At 40.0% G+C, this 17,977-nt stretch overlaps 1 protein-coding gene across 3 annotated transcripts in view; it reads right to left on the bottom strand.

The window, feature by feature from the left end:
* Positions 1–17,977, bottom strand: part of AKAP11 (A-kinase anchoring protein 11) — a 43,832-nt gene extending 25,855 nt beyond the window's left edge. For all 3 annotated transcript variants that reach the window (XM_030944014.1, XM_030944032.1, XM_030944023.1), the window contains exons 1-3: positions 17,931–17,977; positions 9,105–9,212; positions 3,397–3,513 (exon numbers count right to left, since the gene is read on the bottom strand). In XM_030944014.1, the coding sequence (XP_030799874.1) occupies positions 3,397–3,513; positions 9,105–9,164 (177 nt within the window). In that variant the 5' untranslated portion in view covers positions 9,165–9,212; positions 17,931–17,977. The remainder of the gene's footprint in view (positions 1–3,396; positions 3,514–9,104; positions 9,213–17,930) is intronic.

Raw genomic sequence — 17,977 nt, 5'->3', positions numbered from 1 at the left:
AATTCAGCAGACTTTAAGTTAAAGCCTCATTCTACTACCACAAAAACCAAACCTTAGGGCAGCACAGCTTACTCAAAGAGCAGCACACAGTCATACATGAAGAATGGTAACGCTATACTATTTGACTTGAAAAAGGTCAGATCAGACTGAAGAGCATACACAACATTTCAAACTCACTACACAGGAATTATTCTAGTGGCTGGTATATACAGAGCAGCACATACAAGCCTCATTACATCTGTTAAAATAAAGATGATTTTGCAAAGATGAGCGCTCATCCTTCCTTGCTTCAGGCTGGGCACGTATAAAACAGTTCCAGTCTGAAATCTGTCCATGCTGATAAACTGTTATACATTTGGATATACTGAATTAAGCATAATGCCATTATGCAATTTACCATGTAAATTGATTAGCCTGAGGCCAAAACACAACAGATTACTTTAGCCACATGTTTGCATGCCATTGCCAAGTAAACAAACCCTAACATAAAAGAATTAAAATATTCAATCTATCAAAAAAAAAAAGGTCTTGTCAGGCTCAGGAATCTAAAGTATGCCAGAAATAACAGTTTTACCTCAATTTTTTGCACTTGTGGACAAGTGAGATATTTTATCACATCTTGTCCCTCTTTTCTGTCTACAGGTGTTTTGTACCATTCAAAACAAACAGACAGAAGAGAGTCAATCATTGCTCAAACTCTGCTTCATACATCAGATTTCCTTAGTTCTCATTTATTTTTTCCCTAACAACAAATCCAGAGGCCATCTGCATACTCAGAAAAAAAAAACCCAAGACATTTATTTTCAAAACAAGGCTGTCAGAAAATAAGCTTTGCTTCCATTTTGTAGATACAGAAAAAAGCACAGAGACTAAATACTTCTTCCACTGATGTTTGAAATTTAGTTTTATATGCTTTCCATTTTTTCTGAGCACTATGCAATAGACTGATTTTTAAACCATAACTCAGAAATTTGCAGCAGCTACTCTAGTTACTCCAAAGAACATCACCTAGTTTATATTGATATATTATTAACTGGTTCAGCTACCTACTGGTACATACACAGAATCTCTCTAAGTAGAGAGCTAGAAAAAAGAAATGGCCAGAATTCTATTTTGAACTATTTTTGTGTTTTGAATTTGTCCTTTCAAAGTGTGAGTAAAAAAGAAACCCCAAACTTTATTTTCAACTGAAATCATACTAGGAAAAATTCTGTCTTGTTTATTTCACAGGGTTTCATGCTGGAAAAAAGATCTTATTCTTCCAGTTAATATCTTCCTGCTTACATCCACTTATCCTTGTGTCAGGTATGACAAGATCATAAAGATAATAATGCTTCTCCATAGCATTCCAAATACCTCCAGACAAATTACGTATCTGCAGCACTGTATTCACTGTGTTAACTGTGAAACAATCCTGTTTGAGCAACGTTACTCTTCAACTCCTACACCTTCTCTTCAACTCCTACACAATTCATCTGCACAACATCTGCAAGACAGTCTTCAACTTCTACATTTTTTATCGGTACAGTATGAACTTCTATCAGCACAATATGAACTGAATTACTACACAGAAGGGGCAAAATATCAAACAATTGAAGCTACCTGGGAAAAAACTAGTTCTCTAAAGAACATTTTGAGAGGCTCTAGAGTTTGTTGCTGTTTGGGATTTTTTGGCAGTTTTGATTTGTTTTCTTTAATGGGTGTTTGTTTTTTGTCTTCTTACACGTCCCTTCCTCTTCCTCAAGATAATGATTCCAACCCTTATCTTCTCCCATGGGATAACTCATTGTGAGAGACAGGGCAGTGAGCAGGAGACATAGCTTCACACAAATGAAGGGCAGTATTACACTGTGAAATGAGCAGACAGCTGTCAAAGAGACCACTACTGACTCTGTCTATTTTTGCCTTGACGACGAGGCTAATCTGGATCTCTTTATTGTGATCAAACAACAGTTTTCACAGAAAAAAAAAATCACCTTTTAATACCTTGAACATGTCAGAATATATCAGTTCAAAAGTTGTTGGGGAGTAGGCCAAGGAAACAAAAAGGTCATCAGTGACACAAGTCCTTTCTTTAAACTAAAAATAAGTGTATGAGACACTGTATTCGAAGGCTATCTTAAGCGATGGGTACAAAGGAAATGGTACAGGAAAACCTAAATTCTGGTTTTCTCAAGTCTGAGTTCTTCTAACATCATCTTCCATATAAGTATCTTTTCCCTGTATTTTCATAAGAAAAAAATATCTGTTCTGTGACAGGATATTGACCCTCTTACATTTCAACCAGACGACTCTTAATTGCTTGATCTCAAAAGGTAACTAAATATAGTCAACTATCTTTCTCCACAGGGACCATCACTGCAGGCATATAAAACATGTTCCCAGCTATTTGTCAGGTATTTTCTACAAGACAAATAAAACTTCATTGATTCTAAAGCATGGTCTGCCTGATCAGATAAAGACAAGGTTTTGCTCACACCTCCACCGCATAGCTCTTCCTCCTTACCTTAATCTGTCACAGCTTTCATCCTTCACAAATTCAGTTTCTTGCCTGCTCCCCAAATGCCTAAACCCCTGACTGTATCCATTCAGTTACACAACCTCTGGTGTTATCCAGGCAACCCTAACTCATCAATCTGCCTCTTGCTACTGCTTATGCAATTATCAGTCTCCCCTAACCACTTCCTCAGTTGTCTTTGCTTCAACTCTCCCCATCTCACCTTCTCTGCATGGCCTGTTCAGGTCAGCCTCTCCTTCTCTAAGCTCCTTGTCAGACCTGTCCACTACTAATTAGAAGTCTTGTAAAACCCATAATACAAGTTATTGGGTTGTATACACTGCTTTTACTTTTTTCTTTTCCCTTTGGAGAAGTTGCTGTTAGTCTTGTATCTCAAACAGTTCTAGTATTTTCTCCTTACAGCTTCAGATTTACCTAGATAGTTCCACATTCTCTAAGGTTTACTTCATCCAGACCTTGTCCTGCTTTCAGACCATTCATACCACATAAAATAAGTCTAGACCTGCCATTCTGAGGCTTCAGCTTTAATCTTCAGACCTTAATCAAAGTGTTCTGCTACTTCGTTAGGATATCATCTATACAACCTTAACCACAGCAGTGCTCACAAATGCAGTACACCCGAGTAATCTATTTACTCACCCTGGTTTTTCTAGTTTCACAAATCCTTCAAAGCAGAGAAATGTCACCTTGAAATGTTACAGCCTTTTTAAGACTTCAGTGACTAAATTCAAGAATGACAACAGGGGGCATAGATTTGAAGGCCAGTAACTTGCAGCATTGTTCCTATTTACTATCCTGCAGCTTTCCAAACTGTTTCAAGAGACTTTGCTTTCTACCGCAGCCACAAAATATATATAAGTGGGAATATTATGGCAAACCTCAATATAATGATCTTGCTCTTCCTGATTTAAGCATTCCTCTGCTGATACATTGCACAACTCTTTCCTGCTGTGTAGCAGCGACTTCATAGATTGCAGGATACTTTCACCAAAACTCTGAAAAATAATGAAAAAAAATTTAAGAAAAAATGCATGTTTAGTTTCGATAAATGGTCCATCCATCTATTCTCTGCTCCCCAGAGGTTTTGCTGTTCTGATTATTATTTCAAATTATTTTATACATAAATCACCAGGTTTGAAGTTTGAATTTACTTCAGGACATGAAGCTGAAGCAGGTACATTTTCTTCAAGCAACACTTTTATTCCAAAATAGTTTGACATTCTGTATTAAAAAAAAAAAAGGAAAGATGTGAACACACAGAAAAAAAGAACAGATTAATCCAAGAAGAAATTAAAATCCCATCTATTCCTTGCATTGTAGCCTCTATATGGAACTTTTCCATCACCTTTTCCTTAAATAGGATGAAAAGTAATTTTAGCCAAGAGAAGTAGTGAAGTGCCTTCAGAAGTCAGAGAAGAAAACAAACAAACAAACAAAAACGCCCAAGAAAATCCACATACACTCTTTCTCACTCCATGAAGAATATAAAACAACTGTAACTTAATCCCATTTACAAGAAGTAAATACTTCTTGTAACATTTCTTGTAATTACGCTTATGGTGACATGCAAGCACCCAGGGATGGCTATAAAAGGCTGAAGAATCCAAGACTTTATTCCAGTGTAACAAAGCAAAGCAGAGCAAAAGAATCAAGACTATGAAGGCAAATAAGACTATGGAACCACAAAAACTGCTTCACTTAGCTTGTAAAAAAAACCAATATCATCTGAGTTGTTTTTAGGAAGTCAGCAATCTCTTTTTTAATTTAAAATTTGCATCTTCTCTAGCAAATTGGAAGGTTAAGAAGACAAATAAAAACATCAGATGGCTAAAAATTATTAAGCCAATAATTATTCTCTATAAGACTGCCCTGTTAAAAAATGACATGTGAAATCAGCGTGTCCAACTTACGACAAAGTATTTCAAATTTACTTAGCTTCTCAAACAATAGCAGAAGTTCTAGATAGCCAAACGTGGACAGAGAATTTCGCATTTCTGGTACTCCCACAACAAAAACAATCCCTTTATAATAAAAAGTGATTTTACATATTACAGGTAAACCTCAATAAAATTTTATTTTTCTCTGTATAAAAAACATCAAATGCCACTATGTTGAAAGCCAAATTACTAGAGCAGGGCCAGTGTTATTGTGGTTATGCTGATGGCAACACAAAATTAGGAAAGCACATCTAGAATGAACAGACAAAAGCAAAACAGAACTTCAGGATCTTTGAAATTGCCAAAATACCTTTCAGAATACTAGCCAACAAGGCTCAGACTGCCACACTGACAGCCAAGGTCAAGTGACGCCAAAGAAGTCAAAACAGTAACTTTTATAGAAAAGTAACAGTCGAACTATTTCATAAAGTATTTTAGGCAGTTATTGGGTCATTTGAAATAAATTAATGAAGCGCTCACCTAATTTCCACTTTTATCAACTCCCTTGCCCCCACATGTTTAGCTACAATTTGCTCCCACTTTGTACTTTCCTAAGAATGCTGTCAGCGCCTTTCTCTGATTCTCTGGATCTTCCAAATTTACAAGAGGCTGCAATACCAATTGTTGCTCAAAGACTATTCCCTGGTAACTCCATCATTCATCTCGTACAAAAGTAATTTGTGAAGCCAAACAAGCATGTTGAAATGTCTGATTTTCAGCTTTTATAGTAATTTAATCAGTCACAACATTCAAAATAGTAATTAGGGAAAAAAAGAAATTCATACAACATGACTTGCTAATTTTCTGCAAGCCAACACTGCTCCAGTTTGAGCACTGAAGGGATCATTGTTATTCTCTAGTTGGCTTTTCTAAAGCTGCAAACTATTACACACACCTCATTTATAAACAAGTACCTTTTCCTAGTTCAACATCTGAAAGGCAAAATGGGTAACTAAGAACCAGAGCATGGTGTGAGGAACTGCTTAAGTACAGGACAGTTCCACATTTTGGAGAATATTAAGTTGAAGTGGGAGATGAAGAAAGATGAAACAACTGAAAAAATCTCCCTAAGGTCTGGAAGGACCAGCATTCAAGGCTATATGCAGTTCTGGTAGCCCATGGTGGCACTATGCAACTGAAGAGATAAAATGTCCATAGCTAAAATGAGGAGTGAAGTGACATATGTTTTTCACATCATATTAATGAATATAAAAAACCCTCAGAATGTGAAAATAATAACCATATGGAAATTAACAGGCACACTACATACACGGAAAAAAATCCCATCTATCTGGACTTCTGTACATCACTTAAATATATGAAGCACTAACAAAGCCAGACCAAGATAGAATTAACTAAAAGAGCTAGTTTTGGAAATGAAGACTTTGCCTGGATGGAGATAATAAAAGGAGGGTTTTGAGAACAGCTGATATAGGTCAGTAAGCAACTTCTTCAAAATTTATCTTGAGACTGATGTCAAGCATCATCATCATTAATAAACTTAATGTGGAAAAAAAGTAAATATGAAATAAAGACTGTTGATAATTTGAAATAAGCAGGTGCCATCAGCTAAGAAGGAGAACAACAAATCATACAGAAAGAACTTGCTCAGCACAACTGTTTTAAAAAACAACCATAAGAAACACAAAGTTATGTCCTTAAAAACTAAAAGCAAGCTTTAAAATTGTATTGCAAATTCACAAACTGGGAAATAAAATACCTTAATTGATTTCTTGATCATGGCATAGCAATATGATACTGCACTGAAAATAGCAAACATGCATCCTTTAGTGAAAGAACTGACATCAGTCACTGAGAAGGACATCCTGTGTAATTGCACATACAGTATTATCCACATGTAAAAAGAAGATTAACTCATAACAAGCAGAGAAACTAGGACTATGGAGGATAATCACTGGAATGCAGAGGCTTTCATACAGAAGCAGACTAAAACCTTAGTTTACACAGCTTCCAAAAACCAAGGCTAACAGAGGACAGATCACCGATTGTAAAAAAAAAAGAAAGGTGAACATCAGCAAAGGAATAGAAATTATTCAAGCAGAAGAATAAGGATATCTGTAAAAAAACAGGTATAAATTTGCTGTAAGTAGCTTCAGCCTGAAATTTATAATCTTAATTATTACTGCAGTGTGGTTCAAAAAGACAACACCAGCAGCAGGTTTGGGGGGAGGTGTTTTAAAGCCCTCATTAACTGAGAGGATATATTTAGTAAGCTTTTGATATTCTTATCATTATCAAAATTGTGCTTGTGACAGCAGAGGACTGGACCCTGAATTTCAGAGAAATCCTTCCATCCAACAGATAGTGACACAAGTTCTCTCACAATCCCAAACTAGGAGACACAACCACATTAAAAACTGAAAACTAGCAAGCTCCCAAGACTATCAGCTTAGTTTAGGTAAGGACAAGAGGTCATCTTCAATGAAATAATATTTTTTTTGTAACTACTACACTTCCAACGTACATAAACATATGAGCAAAGAACAGCCAAGCAATCTGTAAAGCTCTACTTGGTAGGCCTCTAGGACTTCGTATTCTTTCCTCACATAAATTCTTGCCAGAAATCCTATTTCGTTCACAAGCACAGATTTCAAATTTACTATGTTTTGCCAGGGGAAAACCAAAAACACTGTCAAGGTGCTCAGACATGAACAGTGGAAATTCTTGTCACACCTCCAACTCAGCTGAGCAATTCAAAGATTTGCATTGTTCAAGCAAATAGAGAAGTCATTATCAACAAATCCATCACAGTACACTGGAGGAGATATTTGGTCTCATGAAATGTTTTATAAAACAACTGCTTTCTAATATTTCAAACAACCTTTAAGATGCCACAATCTCCAGACAAATGAAGTGCAGTGCTGGATAGTCACACTTCCACTGCTCTTAAATAACAAAGCAGCTCTTCCTGATTTCATCTGCTCTGAGATTTAAAGTGACTGAATATTCTGAGGTAATTTTGTAAAAATAGAAACTAAGGCTCTAAATATGCACACCATAACTGTGCGCTGACTTTTAAGAGCTACTACTGCAACAATTCCTGTTAGCTGTGACAAAGTATTATGAAGAGGACAGGAATCAGACAGCAATCCTCTGTAATCCAACAAAAGGTGAAACACAGTGCAGTTCTGACCACCCTACTGCCTGGCTCTAAGAGAATGAAAGTTCCACACTGTAATCTAAATAGACACCTCACAGGTAAACATCAAGAGGAGGCAGCCACAGATCAAAACAATGAAGTCTGGCTGCAGAAAGATGCAGAATTCTGCAGGAAGGCTTGAATTAATGTTTCTAGAACCACACAGTCCAGAATGCTAAACAGCAATTGACGGAGCACTTCACAGGAGTAATATTTTACGCAACTATTAGAATCAGTGAGGAATCACTGGTCACTGTCATTATTAGAGAGATGCTTCTGTAACCCACAGGTCTAAGAACCTGGTGGGGCAGCGAGGGTGGTATTTTTTTTGTTTAGTAAATTGAAACAGAAAAACAAATAAAGGGCAGATTTTAAAAGTCTTCTAAAAGTAAGTTTATGTTCAGGTTAAGGATGCAAAATTACTTGACTGTAGTTGAAGATCTCTATCTGAGCTGAAGAGTCCTCATAAACCAATAAAATTCAAGGTTTTATACCACGTGTCTTAAAGTGAAAGACTATCACCCATAATTACAAACCGCTTAATATATGGCAGTTAACATTCCATGTCAGGACCTGGAACAACTGACTATCAGCCTGGCTGTCTCACAACACCTTCCCTCTGCCTTCAAACAGGACATATACCACAGACACTGTTTCTTTAAAACAACAAAATCTGCTCCTGAAATAATGTAATTTTCGTGTGATAGGATGCTTCCTTGCTCAATTTCTCCTCTTACTGTTGCAGTAACTTGCAAATAAGGAAGTTATTAATAGCCAAAGAAGACCTAGAAAATTACTCATCTGTGTTCCACTACCTAGAGAAATACGGTGAGAAAAATAAATTTGTTCCTCCAGGATAAACTGCAACTTTCACTTTATTAAGCGCTTATAGAAGAAAATTTTAGGAACAGTATTTATGTTCTCCAAGTTGAAGTGACAAAATTTAAAACAATAAATAAACTTAATTCAATGTTAGAAATCCCCCCTAATATCCTTTGTAAGTGCTAGATATATTTTCTTTTTCACCAAGGCATTTCCTAAATGTTCATGCAAAAACAAGGATAAACCAGACAAGAAGCAAGATCTAAGGATATTACAAGTAATCCCTAAAAGAGGCTTCATAGAATTCAATAAGACTATGTAGTTGTATTTTAAATTATTACATATAAACTCGAAAAATCTGCTCTAAAGTAGAAGCTATATTCTAATAAACAAGGTGAATTCTATGAAATTAAAACATCACAATTTTATCACATCATCATGAAAGAAAAATGCATTTCCTTAAACGATGCTATCTCTCAGTTCAATTACACTAAATACACCAGAATGCAAAGCAAAAGCAATTTCTTTGTCACTACGAAATGTCAACCAACCAAAATCAAAACATATTAAACCCCCCCCCAAAAAAAACCCAAATAAACCAGTTCACTTGCTTCATTATTAGATCGAAAAACTCAGAAATACTTTTTTTTTAAATACAGATAATTACCTTTTCAACAGATATTCTTGATTTCATGCGATTGCCCTGAGCCCTGGCGTACGTGTCCATGATCTTACCAATCTTGGTATTCAATGACAGACATCAGCTCAAAAATGCCTGCAAAAAACATTTATATGTGATTACGTTATATATACACTAATATTTATACTAAATATTATTTATATTTAGTATACATATAAACTTTATATATATATATCAACTTTATATATATACACTGATATTTATACTAAATATTATTATTTATACTAAATTTATACTTTATATATATACTAATGGATAAATATATCCATTTAGCTCATATCCACTCTAAAAATGCAAGTAGACAAAACAAGAACCAATAAAAACAATTAAAAAGCATTTAAAGATTAAACAGCTCATCATTCATACTGACAGTGCTTTTAAAAAAGTACTGCCTTAATGACCTTCAAAATCAGGCATGAAATGCCGAACACAGACACTTGGCAGTAAGTAACTAGAATTTCAAGGCTGCATTGGGGGTGGGGAGGAACACTACATTAAATTTTGATTCACTGTCGCTCATATGCTGGAAGGTTTTCCAGCAGGTTCCTATACAATACAATGCACTGCAACGACCCTTTAGCAATCTCAGGAGGCAAATGCACAACTCGCCCACCGTGGCAGCCAGCGGGCCCAGCCATGTCTGTCACCCTGGGGTACTACAGGCTAACATGGATCATCACTCGTTCCCTGGTTCTGCTCTGGACAGCCCAGGCTCTGCTGGCAAAACATAGCAGACTACGTGCATTTACCAGCACTCTCAACTGAGTAGGTCACAAAAGTTTCTGCTCTAATCAGCTGCCCTTATTTATCCTAAGTCTAATTCTAACAACAAGATAAAAAAACAGCTATGAAGGTATTTTTTCAAGTTTCCCTCTTTAACCAGCGGCAATGGATCCAGTTTGTTTCATTCATCTTTGCATCCACCAAAATAGGAAATAAATAAAGACAGAAAGCATGTGGTGAGCTTTTAAGTTCTATGGAAGTTTTAATACTTCATCTTTTCCCATGGTCACACACTTTAAACAGGAAAAAGAACTCCTACGCTATATAAAATAAATGAAGCAAGGAGCAAGTGCATGTAAAAATTACTGCAAAGATAAAGAAAGTAAACACCACGACATCAGAGTATGGGTCTTCACACAACTGACCAGACCGGTTTCGTCAATCTCATCTCAAGCACGTATTTACCCTTTATATGAGAAATAAAGTTTTATATGGGTTTGGTCTTGAGCATAAGTCATTTCAATACGAAGATCAGTAGTGTCATCAAGTAACTATCTTTCTCCACACCAGCACTTCTAAAAGTAAAACTTCTTCAAGAATAAAATAGTAAGAGATTATTATTAGGTACATCTGTACCTACGAGATTATTATTAGGTACAATGCGAATACATTTCACTTTGATTTCTGCTCTCCTTTACAAAGATGAACTTGCTACAATCTTAGAAAAGAAGTTACACTTAGGCAAATAAACTGAAACATTTTCATCTCTAGACACAGTTTCTCTCCACTGGATATTTAAAGTTTGGAAAATTCAGACAATTACATGAAGCAGTCAGGTGCATGATCCACAGATTATAGATATAATATGTAAGTATAATAAATACAAATAAAAATTATTTTCACAATAAACTATGGATAGAAGACTAAACAGAACAATGATTCTGCTAAAACTCATGTGTCTAAAATTAAAAAATCCACACAACAGTATCGGGCAATAAAAAGATATCCACCTCACCTGTCCCAACTGCTCTATCTTAAATGGCTAGTCCAGTAAAAATCCAAAGCATATTGGGGAAATACTCTCAGACACTCCATCTAAGAAAAAGCCATCTACAGAAAATGATGGGTCTTCACACAGGTACTTCAGCTCTACATTTTTGGACGGATCCCTCCTTGCAACAATTTTAACAAAGCCCAACATAGCACGCCATGGAGATGACCTTTTAACCTTGCTGGGTGCTGCAGTGTTTACTCAGGTATGGCAGCTCACAGTTACACTGTAAACTGCCTTCAGGTTAAGTATTTTCCTGTGTCATCTGCTACTAAACTCTGGTAACCTGAACATCAACCTGTAGGGTCCCCTACCTACAAAACAAATAGAGTCGTAAATCACAGCATGAAGACTGAAAAATCCTGGGCAGAAACCACACAGGTTTATCACCGTAACACCACAATGTTTTATCTTCTCTGCATCCTGTCCTTCAGTACTTGAATAATACAGGTCCTAATATATACACCTATATAATACCACCTACAGCATTTCTGCTCTCTGTCATACACTTCAGAGAAACCTGAAGAGTCCCACTTGTCCAACAATGCAGCAAAACCATATTCTTTTTAATATGTAAAATCATTATCCATTTTCAATACAACAACAGTTCAATCATGCAAGAAGTACACAAACATTAACTGAAAAGGAAGTGAAAGCCCTGACAATAAAGTGGCCTGGAAGTAGCTCATTTGTATAAATAAAACCTACCGTTCAAAATTGCTTTTACTTCTGGATATTGAATTTGACTATTAAATTTAATTTCCTCCTATTGTTTACTCAAAAAAGGGGAATCAATGGCAAAAGCATCAGATACAAGAGGAACAGGACTTTCCTGTTACTGAGTAACTATTGTCAGATACCAAAAAAAGGGAAAAAATGATCACACAACTAATTACTGAACACCCACACCATCTTTACCTTTTTAGCAAGTTGCATCACCTTAAATGCAAACAGCATGGGCAATACACAAGAGGAGTTGGAAGCCTCTGCGCTGCAAAGAAGCTACAACACAGTTGCCATTACTGAAACTTGGAGGGAAAAATCCCACAGCTGGAGTGTGGCTGTGGATGGCTACAGGCTGTTAATAAAGAAGGGACAGGACAGGAAGGAGTGGCTGAATGTTACCCTCTACAGTAAGAAATGGATAGAGTGTGAAGAGCTGTCTCTGAAGAACAGCCACGAGCAGGCTGAAAGCATACTGGCAAAAGAAACAAAACAAAGTATTAAGTCAACTGGTGGTTGATCCAGGGAAGCCTATTGAGGAAGCCTTCCTGATCCAGCTAGAGGAGGCATCATGCTCACAGGCTCTTCTCCTGCTAGAGGCCTTCAATCACCCCAAAATCTTCTGAAAAAGTAGCACAGAAAGCTATTTTAGGAGAAGACTCCTGGAATGCATGGAGGATAGCTTCTTAAGACACATAATAAGACAATCCTGAGCAGAAGGGATGCAACACCGGACCTGTTAGTCACCAACGTAAGTGATCTAACCCGTGGCAACCAGATTGGTGAAAGCCTGGGCCACAGGAGTCACACACTGGTGGTGTTTGCAGCCCTGAGGGACATGGAACAGGCAAAGAGTCCGTTCAGGATCCTAAATTTTGGAACAGCACACTTCTGGCTGTTCAAGGAGCTAAATCCATAGGCTTCCCAGGAAACTGTCCTCAGGGATGTGGGAGCAGGACAGAGCTGGCAGATCTTTAAGAACACTTTCCATAAAGCTGAAGAGATACCAATCCCTGGGTGTAAGAAATCAGGAAAGGAAGGCATGCGACTGGCACTGCTGAGTTGAGACCAAACTAAGAGCAGCTGAGCTCAAACTAAAGGCAAGAAGGAGATGAACAGGCAGCAGAAGCAGGGACGGGTATTCTGGGAAGAGTACAAGGACACTGCCTGGTTTTGCAGGGATGAGGTTAGAAGGCCAAGGTGAGGCTGAGGCTGAACTTGGCAAGGGATGCAAAGAATAAGAAAGGCTTCTACAGGAATGTCAGAGAGAAATGGAAGGTCAAAGAAAATGCACTCCCACTGATGAACACAACTGGCAAACCAGTAACAACAGATGAGATGACTGAGGTACTCCACAACTTTTCTGCCTCAGTCTTCACTGGCAATCTTTCTTCCCACACCTCTCCAGAGGATGGACTGGAGGAGCAAAGAGAAGATCAGGTTTGTAACCACCTGAGGAACCTGAACATACATAAGTCTATATGACCTGTGGAGACATATCCCAGAGTTCTGAGAGAACTGGCTGATCTAGTTACCAAGTCACTCCATTATATCTGAAAAGTCATGGCTGGAAAATGGGAAACATTGTATCCACCTTAAAAAAGGGTAGAAAGGCAGATCCTGGGAACTACTGACCTGTTGGTGTCACCTCAGATCTTCTCTGCACCTGAGAAGATCAATGGAACAGATGCTCCTAGAAGCTGTGCTAAGACACGTGGAGACAGGGAGGTGATTCAGGACAGCCAGCACAGTGTCACCAAGGGCAAGTCCTGCCTGACCAGCCTGGTGGCCTTCTATGATGGGGTGATTGCATCAGGGGACAAGGAAAGAGCTACAGATGTCCTCTATCTGGACATCCATAAGGCTTTTGACACAATCCTCCATCCTCCTCTCCAAATAGGAGAGATATGGATTTGATGGGAGTAATGTTCAGTGGATAAGAAGTTGGTTGGATGGACCCATCCAGAAGAGAGTAGTTAACAATTCAGTGTCCAGATGGACACTGGTGACAAGCGGTGTCCTGCAGCAGTTCACCAGTGTTATTCAGTATCTTCATTAATGACACAGACTACGCGAATCAAGTGCACCCTCAGCAAACTTGCAGACGACACCAAGCTGAGTGGTGTGGTTGACATGCCTGACGGATGGGATATTATCCAGAAGGACGTGGATAAGCTCAAGCAGTGGATCCATATGAAATTCATCAGGTTCAACAAGACCACAATCAAGGTCCTGTACCTGGGCTAAGAAAATTTCCAGTGTCAATACAAGCTGTAGAATGAACTGATTAAGAACAGCCCTGGGAAGAATGACTTGGGGGTGGTGGTGGACCAGAAGATGGACATGACCCAGTAATGCGTGAGTGCAACCCAAAAAGCCAACCACATCCTGGGCTGCAGGAGTAGCCAGCAGGGAGATGCTCTGCTCTGGTGAAACCCCACCTGCAGTGTTGCATCCAGCTCTGGGGTCCTCAGCACAGGAAACACATGGACCTGCTGGAGCAGGCCCAAAGCAGGGTCACAAAAACGATCTGAGGGATGGAGCACCTCTGCTATGAAGACAGGATGGCAGAGTAGGAGTAGTTCAGCCTAGAGAAAGCTCTGGGAAGACCTTACAGAAGCCTTTCGATGTTTAAGTGGGGCTTATAAGAATGACAGGGATGAACGCTTTAGCAGCACCTGTCGTAATAGAGCAAGGAGGAATGGCTTTAAAGCAGAAAGGGTAGGTTTAGATTAGATACAAGAAATCTTCTACAATGAAGGTGGTGAGCCACTGACACAGACTGTCCAGAGGCTGTTGGTGCCCCATCCCTGGAAACATTCAAGGTCAGGCTGTGCAGAGCTCTGAGCAACCTGATCTAGCTGTAGATGTCCCTGCTCTCTGCAGGGTAATTGGACAAGATGAGCTTTAAAGGCCCCTTCTAGCCCAAAGAACTCTATAAATGTATAAACCCAGTTTTCCAAAGATTTGCTGAAGAACACTCTTCTCATCAGAGCATGTAATAAGCATTTAGCTAGCTTTTCCATATGCATGTATCCTTGTTTGAATATATGTAAGGAGCAAAATTAAATAATCAGCTTAAAGGAATCCAACAGGAAATTTGCCATGGATTTAATCTCTTTGTGTAAGTCTATCCCATGCCTAAATTTACTTTAAGTCAATGTGTATTGACAAACCTTAGCTGGCAGAAAAAAAACCACCCTTATCTTTTTTCTGTAAATGTGCTGAGTAAATCTATTAAATTGCTACAGAGGCATATGTGGACGTGCACACCTATGTTAAACACATACAGGTTATGACAAATTCGAACAATAAATTTAAAATGTATGTAATATGGCATTATTAAAATTAAATTCCAAATAAAAGGTTCTAGCCAATGACAATAGTAAATCTATATTATGTTTTTAAAATGAGGTGGTTTTAGTAGTACTAGAACAAAACCAGATATCTTTCTTTTAAAGAAAAAGTACTATTTTTTTTTTGTCTTCAGCACACAGACCTGAGTCAGCCTAGAGAACTCTGATGATGATTTGCAAAAGCCAGGCTTAGTGAAACACTGAGCTTTGAATGATTCATTCAAAATATGAAATTTAAAAATCCTTAAGAAAGCACCCTTTTAGAATCACAAAATCATCAAGGTTGGAAGAGGCCTGCATGATTATCTAGTCCAACCATCCATTCCCTCTTGTCCTCTCACTGCAGGCATGGCAGAAGAGACTGGCCCCACCTCACTACACCCTTGTTTCAGGTGGTTATAGAGAGCAATGAGATCTCCCCCATGCCTCCTCTTTTCCAGGCTAAGCGCCCTGACACACTCCTCATAAGATGTGTTCTACACTGTCCACAAGTTTCCCTTCTCTAGATGTGCTCCAATGCCTCAATGCCCTTTCGGAACTGAGGGGCCCAAAGCCAAACACAGGATGCAAGGTGTGGCTGCACCACTGCTGAGTACAGGGGACAATCCCTGCCCTGCTCCTGCTGGCCACACTCCTGCTGTTACAGGCCAGGATGCCATTGGCCTTCTTGGCCATCCTGGCTCATGTTCAGCTACTGTCAACCAGAATGCTCAAGCCCCTTTCTACGAAACAGTTTTACAGCCACTCTTCCCCCAGCCTGCAGCGTGGAGTGGGGCTGCTGTGACCCAAGTGCAAACCCAGCACTCAGCCTTGTTGAACCTCATACACTGACCTCAGCCCACTGATCCAGCCTGTCCAGGTCTCCACGTAGAGCCCTCCTACTCTCAGTCAGATCAACACTCCCACCCAACTTGGTGCTGTTAGCATATTTACTGAGGGTGCACCCAATCCCCAGGCCCAGATCATCAGTAAAGATGTTAAACAGGACTTGCCCCAGAACAGACCCCTGGGGACACCACTAGCGACCAGCCTCCAGCAGGGTTTAGCTCCATTCACCACCACTCCCTGGGCCCAGACATCCAGCCAGTTTTTTTATCCACAGAAGAATACTCCCATCCAAGCCATAGCAGCCAGGTTTCCTAGCAGGATGCTGTGGGAGACGGTGTCAAACGCTTTACTGAAGTCAAGACAGACACCATCCAAAGCCTTTCCCTCATCTAAGTGGGTGACTTTGTCATAGAGGATCAGATTGGTCAAGCAGACCCTTCCTTTTGTAAATCCATATTGGTTGGGCCCGATTCCCTGGTTTTCCTGAATGTATATTTATAACCTTACCAAATAATTACTACTAAAAATCAAATTAAGCAGGAATACACTGACAACACAGGCAGAATAGTCTAAAGGATCCTTCTCTATTTCTCATTTCTAATGATTTATCAGTTTCACTGATCAGGTCGGCAGTCTTGAAAAAGTCCAGGTATGAAACACAAGTTATCTTAACCACCCACATGAGCAAAACACATCAAAAGTGAGCAAAATACATAATTTATGGTAAGCAATAATGACAGCTGAGTCCTCTTTTTCTTGCTTGGTTTTAATTCTCTTCCATTGTATTTCTGTCACACAGAAGCAGCCATTTCAAAAGACTCAATCATTTTCTTCTCCTAGATCACTACTAGCCAGTCATCACCCACAGCTTCCCCCCAGTCCCGGGTCTCGACTCTCAAACACTTCCTGGGAAAAAAATGTTACTTGATGTACTAGGGATATCCATTGGTCTGGATTCTGTGGCTTATGCAATCAACTTTAAGTTTCTGTACTTAAGTCTGTCGTGTATTTTGTGCACAACAGAACCATACCAGTTACAGTGGGGCTATTATTTTCTAAGCTGCAGCACTTTCTCAAGAAAACTTATTCCCACTTAGAGAAAATTTCACCAGAGAATACCTTGTTTAGTTCTCAAGGATTAATTAAATATAGGTGGTATCTATCACTAAAGTCTAACTGTACGATTCTGAAATAATCTCACAAACATGAAGCCATGTAAGACTCTTCCAAGTGTAACCAGGATAAATTTCGAGCATTGTTACCATTTCTTTCAGTATCACTGATCTTTTCCAGATACAATGTAAGTGGGATTTTTTTCCTCCCTATCTCACACTGGCAATACATCAGAGAGGATAAGGCTGTATCTTTAAATACAGTTCGGATCTACAGTTCACCCTTTTTTTTCCCTTTTGCATACTGGATTTCTTTTGGAAACCAGAGAAAAGTACTTCGGTTGTAATAAGAGAGCCAAAGATAGCCCCTCAAAAGAGCCAAGAAAGCAAAGGAGGAACGCTCCTTGTTCCTGCTCCCTTGAGGGAGAAAAGGAACTGGGAGGAGGACATGCGGCGGTAGGGCGGGAGGGAGGGCGAGGAGACACTTCTACAGCGAAATGTTCAGAACAGGCTGAACTCAACCCGTGCGCACCGACCACAACCCAAACAACGCAGGAGGGAACGCAAACTCACGGAGCCTTCGTGCCCCCCCTAGGGCTGCACCCGCACGAGTCAGTCAGTCCCCACCGGAGATGCGGACGGACAGACCCGGCCCAAGGGGACACCGGGGGCCGTGCGATCGCGAACCCCGCGGGCTCGCTCCTGGAGCCGAAGCGCTGCGTTCCCCCTGCTCCCCTCGTGTCACCCCGCGCTGCCGTCCAGGGGGCCCCGGCCCGCTCCAAGGGACCGGCCTGGCCCGCGGGAGCTGCGCTGCCCCAGGGGATCCTTCCCCAGGAAGGGCGGCGCAGGATGCGCTTCCCCGGGAGCCCCGGGCGACCTGTGGCAGCGAGCCCCGAGTGACAGGCCGGCGGCGGCGCCCCGCCCTGCGCCCGCGCTCCCAGCAGGGCGGCCCGCGGGGCAGCGGCCGCAGGGGGTGGGAAGAAGAGCGGGCGCTCCGTACCTGTGGCTGTGGCTGTGGCTGTGACCGCCGCCGCCGCCTCCTCCTCC

The sequence above is a fragment of the Camarhynchus parvulus genome, chromosome 1, assembly GCF_901933205.1.
Source record: "Camarhynchus parvulus chromosome 1, STF_HiC, whole genome shotgun sequence".
In the NCBI taxonomy this organism is placed as follows: domain Eukaryota; kingdom Metazoa; phylum Chordata; class Aves; order Passeriformes; family Thraupidae; genus Camarhynchus; species Camarhynchus parvulus.
The sequence above is the reverse complement of the archived record's forward strand: the minus strand, read 5'-3'. Positions and strand labels throughout refer to the sequence as shown.